Source organism: Petaurus breviceps, unplaced genomic scaffold (genome assembly GCF_028583685.1).
Source record: "Petaurus breviceps papuanus isolate PSGF00001 unplaced genomic scaffold, PetGlider_PUasm1.0 37, whole genome shotgun sequence".
NCBI classification, from domain to species: domain Eukaryota; kingdom Metazoa; phylum Chordata; class Mammalia; order Diprotodontia; family Petauridae; genus Petaurus; species Petaurus breviceps.
In genome coordinates this window covers 108,067,428-108,084,238 of record NW_027186296.1, presented here as the reverse complement: position 1 = coordinate 108,084,238, position 16,811 = coordinate 108,067,428, and the positions used below count along the sequence as shown (strand labels likewise).

Sequence of the window (16,811 nt, the reverse complement as noted above, 5' to 3'; positions counted from 1 at the left end):
ATGAAGTAACATCAAAAAATTTAATAATGAGTTTCTCAGATAAAGGCCTCATTTCTCAAATATACACTGAGTACAGAACTGAGTCAATTTTATGAAAAATTAGAGCCATTTCCCAATTGATAAATGGTCAAAGGATATAAATAGGCAGTTTTCAGAAGAAGAAATCAAAGGTATCTATAGTCATAGGGAAAAATGCTCTAAATCATCAAAGTATTATTAGCTTAGAGAGGGGCAAAGTAAAACAACTCTTAGGTACCACCTCACACCTATCAGAAAAGACAAATCCTGGAGAGGACGAGGGAATAGGCACATTAATGAACTGTTGGTGGAGTAGTGAACTGGTCCAACCACTCTGGAAAATAATTTGAAAGTAGGTCCAAAGGAATATGAAAACTGCATGCCCTTTGACCCAGCAATACTGCTATTCTGTCTATATCCCAAGGAGATCAAAGAAAAAGGAAAAGGAACTATATGTACAAAAATTATGTATGGTAGCTCTTTTTGTAATAGCAAAGAATTGGAAATTGAGGGGATGCTTATCAATTAGGGATTAGCTGAACAAGTTGTGGTATATGATTATGATGGAGTACTATTGTGCTATAAGAAATGATGAGGAGGATGGTTACAGAAAAACATGGCAAGACCTATATGAACCAAAGTAAAGTGAAGTGAGAAGAACCAGGAGGTCATTGTGCCCAGCAACAGCAATATTGTAATGAGGATTAACAATGATCCAAGACAATTCCAAAGGACTCATGATGAAAAAACGCCATCTCCTTCTGGAGAGAGAACTGATGAACTCTGAGTGCAAATTGAAGTATAATTTTCTCACTTTCTTTTCCTTGCCTTTTTTTTGCAATATGGCTAATATGGAAATGTGTTTTGTATGATTTCACATGTATAATTGATACCATATTGCTTGCCTTTTCAGTGAGAGGGAGAGAATTGGGAACTCAAAACTTTAAAAAAAAAGTTTAAAATTTAACATTTTTAAAATGTTAAAAATTTTTTTTAAAAAGATTGAGCAGAGATCAGATGGGTAGGAGTACCAAGAGAAAACAGTGTCAGAAAATCCCACAGCAGAAAGAGGATTCAGAGGGAGATGATGGTCAACAAGGTATAGTGAAGAGTTCTGGACCAGGAACTAGAGGATGTGTGTGAATACCACATCTGTGACTTGGGGGCAAAACACATTCCCCCCTCTGGTCCTCAGTTTCCTCATCTATAATATGAGGCCATGTGACTGGGTGACCTCTGAGATCCCTTTCACCTGTGAATCTATAATCCTCTTGGACTATTTGTTTCACTCATATCTGACTCTTTGCGACCCTGTTTGGAGTGTTCTTGGCAGAGATACTGGAGTAGTTTGCCATTTCCTTCTCCAGTTTATTTTACAGATGAAGAAAATGAGACAAACAGTGTTAAATGACTTGCCCAGGGTCACACAGCTAACAAGGGCCTAAGGTCAGATTTGCACTTGAGAGGATGAGACTTCCTGACTTCAGGCCCCATACTCAATCCACTGTGTCACCTAACTTCCTGTGCAGCTGTGATGGAAAGATCTACAAAACTTATGTTACAAAATGTATGTTGTTGCACTGATGTTTTATATTGGTTTATAATAAATCACTTAAAAATCAAAGTATGAGAAACAGAAATAGATAGGAGAGAGAGAGAGAAAGAAAAAAGTTTACTACTGGTCAGTCAGAAAGTATATTAAGGGTTTACTATGTGCCAAGAACTTTGATAAGTGCTGAGATACAAAGAAAGGTCAAACAAGTATCTCCCTTTGAGAAGCTTACATTCTAATGGGGAAGACAACATGTGCATGAAAAGATCCATTCATAGTAGGTAGAAGATAACCAGAAGGAAGCCTTCTGCAACTGAGGGAACCTGGAGAGGCTTCCTCTAGAAGGTTGCATTTGAGTTGAGTCTTGAAGACAACCAGAGATAGCTAGAGGCAGAGGCAAGGATGAACAGTATTCCAAGCATGAGGGACAGCCAAAACAGATGGGAGATTGAATGTGGGGTGCGAGAAATAGAAGGCCATTATGGATGGATTGTAGAGAACACAGAGTGGAATAGAGTGCAGAAAGACTGGAAAGGTGGAGAGGAGTCAGGTTGTGATGAGTTTTTCAGTGTTCAACAAAGGACTTCATATTTGATCCTGGAAATAATAGGTAGAGAGTGATGTGGTCAGATGTCAAGAAAAATAGGAAAATCAATTTACTACCAAAGAAAATAGGATTAAGAGAAAAAGATAGAGAACAAGCACAAAAATATAAAGGAAATTTCTAAAAGGCATCAAAATTGAGATCATTGCCAAAGCCAGTAGAGGACTGATGATGATATGTTCACCCTCCTCTCAGAAGAGAGGTGGTGGATTACTGATGCACAGATACAGTCAACGTGTTCATTTGTTTTTCTTAACTCTTTCTTAGTTATAAAGGAGTTTTTTATGGAAGAAGTTACTGAGAAATGGTAGTTATGTAAGAAAAACCACACCAAAAATTGTTAATAAAACATTAAAAAAAATTTTTTTTAAAAAGAATCACATTGAGACAATGTCTTCAGGACTTTTCCTTTATCACTGTTGGTTGCTCAGAACCCAATCTCTCTCTCTTTTTTAAAGCAATTGGGGTCAAGTAACTTGCCCAAGGTTACATGGCCAGTTATTTTATGTGGGTGTTAAGTATCTTAGGCCAGAACCGATCCCAGGTCCTCCCGACTCCGAGGCCGGTGCTCTTACTCACTGCGCCACCTAGTTGCCCCCAGAACCCAATATCTTATTACAAGCATATATTAAATTGTTTTCTCCTGAATCCAGTATCTTCTCTGTGTTTGGATTAGAGGGCAAAAAAATTGGGGTTCAGTTTCCATCATTACCATTTACTAGCTGTGTGACCTTGACAGAGCACTTTAATTCTTTAATTTAATAATTTCCTTTTCTGTAAAATGAGCATAATAATACAGGACCAAATTCACAGGGTTGTTTTTTTTTTTTTAAAAAGCAGTTTTGTAAACAGTGGCATACTGTATCCATATAAGCTATGATGATGATATTAAAAACGATTTTCTACTTTTTTTAAATTTTAAAATCTTTTTTTAATATGATTTTCTACTTTCTTCCAAGTCTTTCCACAATTTTTTCCATCAGTTTGATATTTTTACTTCTTAGAAGAACAGTGACATTTGCAAGCCTGTATGTTTTACTGGAATCTCCGTATGGAGGTTCTCTTAATAAAGAAGTGCAAATTGCCTACTTATTCCTATCTCTTAATTTCCTTTCTTTAAAATATTTCCCACCTATGACAAAAGAGCACTTTCTCTACTCCCATTAAGAGTGTTTTTGTGAGAACTCATCAAAGGTTTTTGAAAGTATAAGTAGGTTATATTCACTGATCTCTGATAGCCACATCATTTTCAAACCCCTGCATGTAAGTCTAGTAATTTAGAGAGTTATGACTTATTCATATAGGAAATATTGCTTTTCCCATAGGAAAAAAAAGTACCTTGACTCTTTCTCAGTGATTTCTCCACTCTCATCCCAAACCCCTCAAAACTAAGTGAAGAGATACTTGTCTCTCTTGTATTACCTGAAGGAAGGCAAAGTGATATATCCTTGAGTTCCTACATGAAGGGAATCTGAGACACATAAAAACAGAACTGTTACCTTTAAATTGTGAAACAATTTGACTAATATAAAAATATGTTTTACATGATTGAACATATATAATCTATATCTAATTGCTAACCATCTTAGGAAGGAGAGGTGAAGGAGGAAGGGAAAAAATTTGGAACTCAAAATTTTATTTAAAAAAATGTAAAAATTGCCTTTACATGTAATTGGAAAAAATAAAATACGATTTAAAAGAAAAAAATTATTTTAAAAATTGTGGGAATTCAGGAAGAGGTTACTACTGAGTTTGAGTCCCACTAGAGATCTTTGATTCCCAGGCAGCATAGTCTAATGGAAAGTATGCTAGATTTCAAGTCAGAAGACCTAGTTTTGAATCTCACCTCTATGACCCTGGACTAGTCATTTCCTTTTCTAAGGTCCCCTCCAACTCAGATCCTACAACATTACTGGACATTATTATTTTAATTGTTTAGAAGCTAATGGCAAATAATTCCTTAATTGATATGTTCACATTTTAATATTTGCTTTGTGGGTTTGTTTTGGCTATAGGTATACTTAATCTAAAGCCATCTCAAGACCAAGGTATTAGATTTTCCCCAGACTCTCAGATTTTTCTCCCCAGGCAGAACTCCCATACCTCATCATGCAGTAGAGTTTTACTGAACTCCAGGTGGTGTCTCTCTAAAATGGAAGATCCATGAAGCTTGGCTAAGGGAGATGCGGATCTAGGAAGAAAATAACAGCAACAAATTACAGCTGTGCAAAAATTACATCTACATTCTGTGGGAGTATCGGATGTCTAAGACATTTCCCTAAGAATATCTGAAACATTCTTAGTTACACTAGATAAAGCGGGTAGAGCATCTTATAATCATAGAATAATTTTTGAGTTGGAAGGAGATCTCAGTGGCCATCTAGTCTAATATTCTCTCCACCCCCAAAATATTTTTGTTGCAAGATATTCAATAATGATCAACCCTCTCCCCCCAAATGAGGGGGAACCATAGAATGCAGACTATTTCACTTATGGATGGCTCTGTTAGAAAGCTTTGTTGATATTAATTTTAAATTCACATTTTTTAAAGGATATAAAGGAGTTATTCCAAAAAATATCACTGTATCGAGTCAGAAAACCTGGCTTCACATTCCGGTGCTGTTATGTACTACATGTGTGATCTTGAGCAAGTCAGTTCATTTACTCCTATGTTTCAGTGTTTTCATCTGTGAAAATGGGAGAGTTGGACCAAATAATCTCTAAGGTTCCTTGCATGTAGTAGTTGCATGATAAATATTTGTTGAATCAACAACAACAAATTAAGATGCCTGGTTGCCTATTCCTTGCACCTAATGTACAGAGAATTGAGAGGGAAAAGAGATCTCTCCAGTCATCTAGTCAAAGATCCTATCTTACAGATAAGAAAAGTGGGGCCCAGAGAGGTTAAGTAATTTGCCCAAGGTCATCCAGGAAATAGGGATAAAAGGTTTGAGGTTTAAGTAAAAAAAATCAAATAAATGGTTATGAAAAGCTGAGCACAATCTGTCACATTACAAATAGGACAGGGACAGAGATAGGGATTGGTATAGGGAACTCTCAGGAGAGGAAACTCCCTCCGTAGATGCAGAACACCTTCTCTGCAATTTATAGACTTGAGAGTTACCTAGTCACCCCCTGGGGTCACATAGCCAGTATGTGCATCCATTACCCAATGCTGCCTCTCACTATGGCCAGAATAGTCTACTCAAGTCTCCTCTTGACATCTCCTCATGACTTGGTAGTGATACATGGCTTCTCAAAGGCAGATGCCAGTGAGGCTTGAACCCTGGAATGTTGCACCCAGTCAAAAACAAATAAACAAGAATGGCAACTAAATGGTGTAGTGACCTTGGAGTTAGGAAGACCTAGTTTGAATCCTCCCATGGATATTGACTATATGACACTGGGTGAGTCACTTAAGGATTCAACCTCAGTCTTTGTGTCTGTAAAATAAGGTTTGACCTGATGGCCTCTAAGATCCCTTTTCGATCTAACTTCATGATCCTTTAACACTAAGGGTGTATTGCATGTCTGTGACCCAAGGATCAGTCTAGCTAAACTTGAAAAGACTCATTATTATCTATAAAATAATGATTTTTTTTGTTTTGATTTTTTTGTCTTTCCTGAAAGTCATCTGCTAGAAGCAGCTAGATGGTGCAAAGGAAAAAGCTCTGGGCCTGGAGTCAGGAAGAACTGAGCTCAAATCTGGTCTCAGACACTAACTAGTTATGTGTGACCCTGGACAAGTCACTTAACCTTTGTCTGCCTCGGTTTCCTCAGTTGCAAAATAGGGATAATGATAACATATGCCTCCCAATATTATGAGAATCAAGTGAAATAATGTTAATTGCTTAGCAAAGCACCTGACATATGGTGGGTGGTATATAAATACTTCTTCCCTTTCCACCTATTAAGATAGAGTATCTGCGTTAGTGTAGTGAGTAGCATCACACATTCTTGGAGTATTGAAAATAACACCTAGTTTTGAAAGCTTTTATCACCTAAAAGAGATCAGGGTTAAAATCCACCAAAGTCAATACCATTACCATGAGAATATCTGAATGGCAAAGTGATTCTCCAGATAGTAGCCTGCCTGTTGTAAGCAACATTCAACATAATCAGTTTTCAGGTGCAGCTCAACAGTTGGGTGATCCTATAGTCCTCAAAGTCTTTATGTAGGAGTGATAGAAGAGAGGGGAAAGACAGAGGATGGGAGGGGTCCAATCAGGGCCAGTATAGCTCCTCCCTTCTTCCCTACTTGCCTCCCTTTTGTGACTGGCAAAAATATAAAAATGAATGAGATAAGATTCCTATCCTCCAAGAGCTAATATTCAAACTATAAGGACTCCTTAGTCCTTAGACTCTTTAGAGAAAGGAATCTTTGCTAAAGGTCAGCAAACTTGAATATCTTAAAGAACACTGACCTGAAATAAACAACGTTGAAGGGAAAAGGAGAAGAGGCTCTTGGCTGAGCTAGGCTTTAACGATATGCTCCCAGAGCTAGGAAGAAGCCTCAAGATTGATCTGCTGAGGACTGGTCGGGTGGGGGAGCCTGCTTTGTATCTAAGGGAATGATTAAATGCCCCTACTTACCTGAAAATGGTTTTTATTTCCTGGAACATCATTCATTCCTTCTTTCAATCAACAAATGTGCATTAACGCCTACTGGGATCACATCTTTGTGCTAGCCACTTGGGAGATACAAAGAACGAGACAGGATTCCTAGACTTCATAGTGGAAGTAGGAGTGATAAAGCATAGACATAGATAACGGTGATGCAAGGCATAATGTGAAGGTGTAATAAGAGAGGTGGAAAGTGCATTCAGCACTAGATTTTTAAAGTAATCAATTGCACTGGCTCTTTGTTCTCTTTGAAATCTGCTCTCAGTGAAGGAAACTGTCCCTGGAATACAGAAAAATGACCAGGAATGCCAGAAGGAAAAAAGGGGGAAGAAAGACTTTTACCTATAGATTTGGTGTAAATCCTAGTTCTGACGCTTAATATGTGAACAGTCACTTAACTTCTCTGAGCCTCAGTTTCCCCATCTGTAAAATGGGAATGATAATTGACATCTATAGAGAGCTTCAAGGTTTGCACAGCACATACATTATCTTTTTTGATCCTCTTAATACCCCCTGAGAAGCAGATGCTATTATTACCATCATTTTATAGATGAGAAAACTGAGGCTCAGAGATTTTAAGTGACTTGCCCAAGGTCACATTTAATGTCAGATGTCAGAATCCAATCCATGTCTTCTCTAAATCTGCTTTCAGGGCTCTCTCCACTATGTCATCCTGTCTCTCATAAGAAAATAATCCTCTTACTACCTATATTGTTGGGTTGTTGTAAGGAAAGAACTATTTAAGTCTTAAACAATTCTCTAAGACTATACATCATAGAGAAGGTGTTGAACTGCATTGGTAGAGGGAGTTCCCTTATTGATTAATTCCCCATATCAGTGGTAGGGTCATAGGTCACAGGTCCAGTTCTTAATCATATCTGTTTGTGTTAGTATAGGGACATTCTAGTTCAGTAGATAGACTACTGAGTTTGCACTGAGATCTGGGTTCAAATTCCACCTAACGTGTAATGCTGGGCAAGTCTCAACTTCTATGCTTCTCAATAATTCCCTAGTACCCATTTCTGAAGTCATTTGAATCATAGGTTTAGAATTGGAAGAGACCTCTGAAGTCATATAGTCCAAGATCCTATCTTATAGATGAGGAAATTGAGGCCAGAGAAGTTAATAATTTGACCAAAGTTATACAGGAAGTAGGCATAGAAAGGCTGAGATTCAAGGAAGCAAAAAGTAAGGAGCAGCAGAGGAGGAAAGGTCAGGACCACGGAGAGCTCCAGGGGGGGCATATATAAGGTATATAGAGTCTACCTGAAAGCCAAGAGACCAATGTATGGTCTCAAGATCTTTATAGATTTACCTGAAGCTAGACTTATCCCTTCCAGTTGTTTGGAATTCTAGAATGTAGAATGCAGGGGCACCTAGATGGCACCATGGATAAAGCACAGATCTTGCAGTCAGGACGACCTGATTTCAAATTTGATCTTAGATGCTTGATTCTTTTTTTTTTTCTTTTTGGAGGGGGGAAGATAGGGAATTGGGGTTAAGTGAGTAGCCCAAGGTCAAAGAGCTAGTTTTGTGTTAAGTTCAAATCTGAGGCCGGATTTGAACTCAGGTCCTCCTGACTCCAGGGTCAGTGCTCTACTCACTGAGCCACCTATCCTCCCCAAGATGCTTGATTCTTACTAGCTGTGTGACCCTGGGCAAGTCACTTAACCCTAATTGCCAATAATAATAATAATAATAAAGAACCAGCACCCCTTGTTTTAGGAGAAGGCTTTTGTCAGGGCCAGTGCTGTACAGGTTCATCTGGTGGTTCTAGATCAACATATTTAGAACAGAAGTGAAGATATCTGTGTACAAAGAGCAATGAACCTAGAGCCAAAAAAACTGGGTTTGATTCCTAGTTCTTTCACTTATCTGTGTGACTTTGGAAGGATAATTTCTCTGAGCCTCACTTTTATAGTTCTACAGGTTTACAAAGCACATCCCTCATAACAGCCTTGTCAGGTAGCTAGTACAAGAAGTGTTGGCCCCATTTTATAAATGAGGAAACTGAGGATCAGAGATTCTATGACTTCTCCATCATTACATGACTAGTGTCAGAGCTGAGTTTCAACCCAGATTCCTTTTCGTACCATTAAACTACTTTCTACATCTCAAAAATTATGGGATTTAAGTAGTTTATTTCTCAAGTCTCTTCTGGTTCTAAAATCTTATGATCCCATGTCTTACATTAAGGTCCCTGTTGAGCTTTTGTTGGGATCATACAGGACTTCTTCAAGGGCCACATTATGCTACCTCCAAATCATCTTTTGGTTCTAAAGTCTCCCAACCAAGGTCCAGGACAATCATTTAATCATGTATTAGAATATGACATTACTTTAAACATATGTACAAAGGGTAACTATAAAATCATGATGCTTATTTTTTAAAAAATTAATAGATCAAAATGTATATATCCTAATGAATACAATCCTCTTCAAAGCTATCACCACTGACTACCATGTGTTTATTTCAGTAATGTTCCCATCACTCAAAACCCATTTCTGTAACTTCTTTGTTTATAGGTTGACAGACAAAAGGCAATTAGTGTCATTCTATAATAAGCATGCCTGATTTTCTTAAAAACCTAAAATGTTTTTTTTCCAGCTACTTTATTCACCAGAATTGGCTTTGAAAGACTTTGAACTCTTCCTAAAATTCAGATCTTTATCTATTACCATATTTGCAAAGAAGACTTCCAAACATGCCCTGGGAAGCAAAAGAATTATTGGAATAAGCTTCACCAGAAGGCTATTTTGAAAGAAATACTTCATGCCTTGAATTTCGCCTTATTGGATGATGGCTAAAACACCCATATTTCTTCCCCATTTCTCTGTTTACTTGTTTCTTTGGGGTCAGAAAGGTTTAACTTCAGATTAAAATCTGAATAAATTGTAAGCAGTCTAAAATGATCTAATTTTCACTGATTGACTTTATGATTCAGTTTCTACAAATACATTGTTCCAAAATATGGAGAATGCTTGTACAAAGTCTAGTGTATTTGCTTAAAGAATAGTCATACCTCATAAATGACAACTTGGCATTGAGAATGTACATTCACTGAGGACAGTCTAGCAGTGCTGGGTGTATATTAAGGTATGTGAATACATGAAAGATCTATGATTTCTCCCTGCACCAGCAGACCACAGCCCACTGTGGTAGACTGGAACAGAACATTAAATTTGGAATCAGAAATTGTTGTTGTTCAGTCGTTTTGGTCATGTGTGACTCTCCATGACCCCATTTGGAGTTTTCTTGGCAAAGATACTTGAATGGTTTTCCATTTCCTTCTCTAGCTCATTTTACAGATGAGGAAACTGAGGCAAATAGGATTAAGTGGCTTGACCAGGGTCACACAGCTAGCAAGTGTCTGAGGCCAGATTTGAACTTAGGAAGTTGAGTCTTCCACTTCTGGCCCAGCACTCTATCTACTGCACCTCTTAGCTGCCAGAGTCAAAAGATTCTGGTTCAAATTCCAGTCACCCAGGCTCACAACCTAAGTACCATTCCTGACTCCTCACTCTTACCACCTCACACACCCCATATACAATCAGTTGTCAGGTCTTGTTGATTTTGACTTTGCAACATCTCTCCTATGGGCCCCCCTTCCCTCCTCTGACACTGCCACCATCCTGGTGTAGGCCCTCATCACCTTATTCTTAGACTACTGCAAGAGCCTGCTGACAAATCTGTATATTATAAATCCCTCCCCTCTCTAGTCCACCCTCCCCTCAGCTGTCAAAATTGATCTTTCCTAAGCATAGGTCTGACTATGTCACCTTTCTGATGAATCAATTCCAGTGGCTCCCTATTACTTCCAGAATCAAATATCAATCCCTTTGTTTGGAGTTTAGAGCCCTTCATAACCTGCTTCCTCCTTATTTTTCCAACCTTCTTATACCTTAGGCCCCTCCAGGTACTTGGCAATCCAGTGACACTGGCTTTCTTGCTCTTCTTGACCTAAGACATTCCATCTCCCTACCTCAGGCATTTCCACTGATTGGCTCCCATGCCTAGAACTCTCTCTCTTCCTCTTTGCCTCCTGGCCTCCCCAGCTTCCTTCAGCTAAAGTCCCGACTTCTGCAAGAAGACTTTCCCAATCCTCCTTTATCTGGGTTTCTTTCCCTCTGAGATAATCTCCAATTTATCTTCTATATAACTTTGTAAATATATATGTTTGTACATAATTGTTTATATGTATATATCATTGTACATAATTGCTTGCATTTTGTCCCTGCCATTAGACTGTGAGCTCCTTGAGATCAGGAATTATTTTTTGTCTTTCTTTGTATCTTGGTGCTTAACACAGGCACAGAGTAGTCACATAATAAATGCTTATGCACTGATTAATACTAATACACAGCTCGATGGGGGAAGGAACATTTGACTGAAAATGCAGAGGTCCCTGATTCGGTCCTGGGTTCCAGCAGGAGGTGCCAGCCTCATCCTGGCATACAATCTGTTGTTATAGCAGAAAAAGAATCACTCTCCCAGATAGAGGTCCTAGTCCTGCTACCTCTGTGACCTTGGACAAGTCATTTAACCCCTTGAGGGTCTCAATTTCTTATCTATAAAATAAGAATAATAATCTTTGTCCTATCCATCCCACAAAGTTACTATGAGGATCAAATTACCCAATATATATGAAACACAAGTCACTATAGAGTGTTACAAATGTGAGTTATTATTGAAACAAACCCTTTTAGTTCTAGTGCCTTCCCTTGGTTAATTTCTTCCTATTTATCTTGCAAAGACCTTGCTTTAAACAAATTTGTTTGCGTTTTGTCTTCCCCATTAGATTGTGAGTTCCTTGAGAGCAGGGACTATCTTTTGCCTCTTTTTGTATCCCCAACACTTAGTACAGTTCCATAGTAGATGCTTGATAAATATTGATTGATTGATTGAAACAATGTAGTATAGTGGAAAGATCACCGGTCTGGGAGTTAGAAAACCTGAGTTATAGTCCCAGTGCTGTTAACTTGCTATGTCCCAATAATAGTTACACTGAGAGGCACCATGGTATTGAATTTAGTGTCTGGTTTCAAACTCCAGCCATGCTGCTACTTACTACATGTATAACCTCAGTCCAATTACTTAATCTCTGTGGGTCTCAGTTTTCTCATCTGTAAAACAGGGGGATTGGACTAGATGACCTCTGACATCCTTTCCATCTCTAGTATTCATTTATTTTAAGATTCTAACAATACCAGTAATAATAATCCATTAGAGAAACTCAGGAGTTGAACAGAAAAGGATTTCTTTCTTTTTTTTTGTCATGGGTGTTCCTTGGTTTCTTTAAGAATACATCAATATACAATCAACATGGCCCTCTGTTTGCACTTACTTCATCTGATACAAATTGTTGGTGCCTCTGTGATCAATATCATGGCAGAAAGCAGCTGCAATCATAGCAAAGGCTTCCAGATCAGTATAATACTTCTTCAGTTTTCCTGTCTGTTTAAGGAAACAGAGCTGGATCAATGGAAGTAGCCTGGAAAGAAAACTGAGCGAAAGAGTCAAGAGACTGAGGTCCCCAGGCCAACTCTGATACCTACTAGCTGCACAACCCTGGGCAAGTCACCTTATTCTTCCGAGACTCAGTTTCCCTATCTGTAAAATGGGAATAAAAATGCTTCCACTATAATATTTCCACTTGCATGGTTGTTTTGAGGACAGTGCTTTGTAAACCTTAAAGGACTATATAAATGTAAGTTGTTATTATTATGATCTACTTCCAGAGCCATAACTAGGACAAGGCAACTGCGGCGTTGTTTCAGGTTGCCAAAATTTAGAAGGTGCTGTTAGTGTTTATGTTTGTTCAGTAGCACAAAAACAATAGACTCTTGACTTTATTGAGCAAGAATAATAAGTTTAAAGAGGAAACTACCAAACGGCAATGTCTAAATGAGTGTCCTGCTTCCCCCCATCAACCCATGGCGATGGGTTTCCCAGACAAGGTCCCCAGGGTCTCTTTCCAGGGATTTGGAATTTTTTTCCCATCTCCTCAAAAAATCCCCTCTGGATTTGCCTTTAAAGGTTGATTTGAACATGTGTTTTGCATTGTTTGCTTCACCTGGGGGCCACAAGTGATAGTTATAGCTCTATCTGATATACAGGATAGTTATGAAAATTGCAAATTAGTGATTCCAACCTTTTTGAGGATGAGGCCTGTTTTTAGTGTCAACAAGACTGTCACAATCTAATGATCATGGATAATATGGAAATATTTTTTGCATGACTGCACAAGTATAATCGATATCAAATTGCTTACCCTCTCAAGGAGAGAATTTGAAACTCAAAAATTTTTTAAATGAATATTAAAAAATTTTTATGTACATGTAATTGAGAAAAATAAAATAATTGATAAAACTATTGAAAAATAAATAACACTTTTTAATTATTTTATTCTATTGTTTACAACAACATCTATATACATTTAAAAATAATAATTTGTAAGGTCATAGACTTAGAGTAGGAAAGGACCTTGGAGGTCATCAAACCCAACTCAGTTATTTTGCAGATTAAAAAAATGGAGGCCAAGAGAGGTTGTATCTTGCCCGTGATCACATAGAGTTTGAGACAGGATCTGGACCCAAGCTTTCCTGACCTCAAATCCAGTGCTCTATCTACTACATCAGGCTGCTGTGTGAAACATACTTATGAGGATCATGGATAGCATGTTAGACATGGAGACGAGAAGACTTGGGTTCAAATTCCCCCTCTGATATTTACTAGCTTTGTAACCTTGGGCATTGACCAAACTTCTCTGGACCTCAGTTCCCTCTTTAGTAAAATGAAGGATTTGGACTAGAGAAGTTTTAAGGTTCCTCCCAGTCTGAAGTCTATAATCAGTGTGGCTCTACTGGTGATTTCTTCCATCAAGTTTTCCTTCGTGCTTAAGTTCTGACAAAGTTAGGAAGAAATTGGTGAGTCTTGAAATGCTGTAGAAATGTGGGTCATAATTATTATCATGTAATCATCAATACCATCATCATCACCATCACCATCTCCACCACCATCACTATCATCATCATCATCCTTCTTTACAATTATCTATAAGATTCCTGAACCCACCATTAGCAGGGTAAACATTGTCTGTCCCACATTGAAACCATGCCGCCAGTTGTGATAGGTGACAGATCGATAACCTTTTCTCACTGTGTACATCCATCTGGTAAGGACCTATGGAAAAAAGGAAGGAAGGAAGGAAGGAAGGAAGGAAGGAAGGAAGGAAGGAAGGAAAGAAAAGAGGAAAAGAAGAAGGAAGAAAGAATTAAGAAGAGGGTAAAAGATCTTTTAGACTTTGGAATCTAACCCCCAAAGGCTAAGAAGATCTGGGATGATGTAATTGACTATCTACATTATTTAAAAAAGGTCACTTGGTCTTGTTAGGTAGGTTTCCACAGAAATATTTGCAAAGTTAATAATAACTCTTCTTAGTCAAAATCCAAACTGAAAATTCACTGTTTCTAAATGCAGAAGACATTTGGTTTGAGAACTATCAGAACTGCTATTCCTAATGATCAAGTAAATATCATCTGACCTCCACCGGCACTTTGAACTTTTCCACAGCTTTTATTTCAAAAAATAACTGGATTCCACATTTAATCAATTCATGCTCTGTGATGGGGAAGTCACTGAAGTGGAATTCATAAAGTTCTACATCCTTTGGATTCGGCAGCTCCTCTTTCTGTTAAAACAAGGATGATATAATCCAGATAAAATTGACCTTCCAGGCCTTTCTATACACACAAATCTCAAACATTCAGAGTGATGGAGGGTTGGCTGGTCAGTGAGAGTTCCATCCAGCTATAATGTGGAGAGTGGGCATTACAAATGGAACCAGGTTGTGTCAGCCTCCACACAGTGCCTGGCAGCAAGCAAAACACTATAGGCTCAGGGCAGCTAGGTGGCGCAGTGAATAGAGTACCGACCCTGGAGTCAGGAGGACCTGAGTTCAAATGTAGCCTCAGATACTTGACATACTTACTAGCTGTGTGACTTTGGGCAAGTCACTTAACCCCAATTGCCCTCCAAAAAGCAAAAAAAAAAAAACCCAAAACCCAAAACATTATAGGCTCAGAGGATGGGACTCCCATTGACTAGTCCTATGTTAAAAACAGCAAAACAAGTTGCTTGGATAAAATAGCTAAAGTTGTTAGAAGCCAGTGAGTGCCAATTTCCTCACTCTCTCCAGCCCCCATCTTTTCCTATTGTTACATTATTAATTATAGAATAAGCACTTCTGAATTCAATTCCATAATTTATAAAGTGCTTAGGGTGGGCTAGGCATTGAGCTGCTTTAGAGAGAGGTAATACAAAGAACACAAAAGAACAGTCCCAGCCTTCTAGGACAGGAGTTCCTAATCTGGTGTGTGTGAAACTCATTTTATACACACACACACACCCCAATATTTTAATATAATTTAATATATGTAATTAATATACTTTAATATAATTTGTTTCTTTTGTAATCCTATGAAGTTTACTTTATAGCATTTAAAAATCTTTTTCTGAAAAGGTGGTCATAGGCTTTATCAGATTGTCACAAGGGTCCATGATACAAAAGAGGTGAGAAACCCCAGTTCTAGGAACTCACATTCTACTGGGTGAAAATAACTGGTATTCACAAAAGTAAACAAAACATATTTACAAAGTAAATAGGAAGTAATTCAAAGGGGAAAGAGCTAACATTTGGGGATATCAATGAAGGATCTTAGGTAGAAGGTCATACTTAAGCTTATCCTTGAACAGAGTTAGGGACAACAAAGAAGTGCCTTCTATGTGAAGAGTACAATACGAGGCACTACAGAGGAGAGAAGGGATACATTGATGACTCTAATAGATACTTGGAAGGATTTGTGATCTCAGATATGGCTGTTCTTTTGAGACATGAAGATCATAACTTATCTACCACTGGAATCTCTTGTTGTATCCAACTCTTCATGATCCCATGACCAGGGGTGGGGGACCTGCAGTCTCGAGGCCACATGTGGCCCTATAGGTCCTCAAGTGTGGCCCTTTGATTGAATCCAGACTTTACACAACTAATCATTTGTTAAGGGGATTTGTGAAAATGGGCCATGGACCGCAGCACATCAGGCCCTTCTGTCCACCACCATCTCTCAATCTTTCCAAATCCATTTTCATTGTTTCCATGATACTATCTCATCCTCTGCTGTCCTTTTTTCCTTTTGCCCTCAAGCTTTCCCAACATCAGGGTCTTTTCCAATGAGTCCTGTCTTCTCATTATGTAGCCAAAGTATTTAAGCTTCAGCTTTAGTATTTGACCTTCCAGCAAATAGCTTGAACAAATTTCTTTAAATTATTAACTGATGTGACCTCCTTTATGTCCAAGGGATTCTCAAAAGTCTTCTCCAGCACTGTAATTTGGAAGTTTCTATTCTACCAAGCTCAGCTTTCCTCATGCTCCAATTCTCACAACCATATCTTGCTATTTGAAAATACATAGCTCTTCGGGTAGCTAGGTGGCTCAGTGAATAGAGCACTGGCTCTGGAGTCAGGAGGACCTGAGTTCAAATCCAACCTCAGACACTTAACACAAAAACTAGCTGTGTGACCTTGGGCAAGTCACCTAACCCCAATTGCCCTGCCTTTCCCCTCCAAAAAACAAAAAAATAAAAAATACACAGCTCTTATCTCCCCATAAATCCTCCATAAGAGGTCTACTCATTAAGCTGGTACCCTTTTTCTAGTTTTCTTGATATTATGTGGGTACCACTGGATGATGTGAGGTGTTCATTCTTGCTAAATGACTAGTCTATTTTTTTTCATTTATACACTTCACTGATGACAATCTTTAAATGACTTCTCTTGGGCAAATTCTTCATTTATAGCGTGTTACTGATGACTAATGTTTATGCATCTTTTAAAGTTTGGTACATTTTCTACTAAGTGCTTGAGAGACATATAAGCAAAGCCGGATGAGAAAATTATTAGATAAGTGGAGAAATAAGGTGGAGATTTTTTAGGCAGGAATTACATGTGAAAAAA

At 38.2% G+C, this 16,811-nt stretch overlaps 1 protein-coding gene across 1 annotated transcript in view; it reads right to left on the bottom strand.

Moving 5' to 3' along the window:
* Positions 1-16,811, bottom strand: part of PDE6C (phosphodiesterase 6C) — an 89,911-nt gene that overhangs the window by 37,039 nt on the left and 36,061 nt on the right. The window contains exons 12-15 of the mRNA XM_069097410.1: positions 14,341-14,487; positions 13,872-13,979; positions 12,142-12,251; positions 4,278-4,365 (exon numbers count right to left, since the gene is read on the bottom strand). Of these exons, the coding sequence (XP_068953511.1) occupies positions 4,278-4,365; positions 12,142-12,251; positions 13,872-13,979; positions 14,341-14,487 (453 nt within the window). The remainder of the gene's footprint in view (positions 1-4,277; positions 4,366-12,141; positions 12,252-13,871; positions 13,980-14,340; positions 14,488-16,811) is intronic.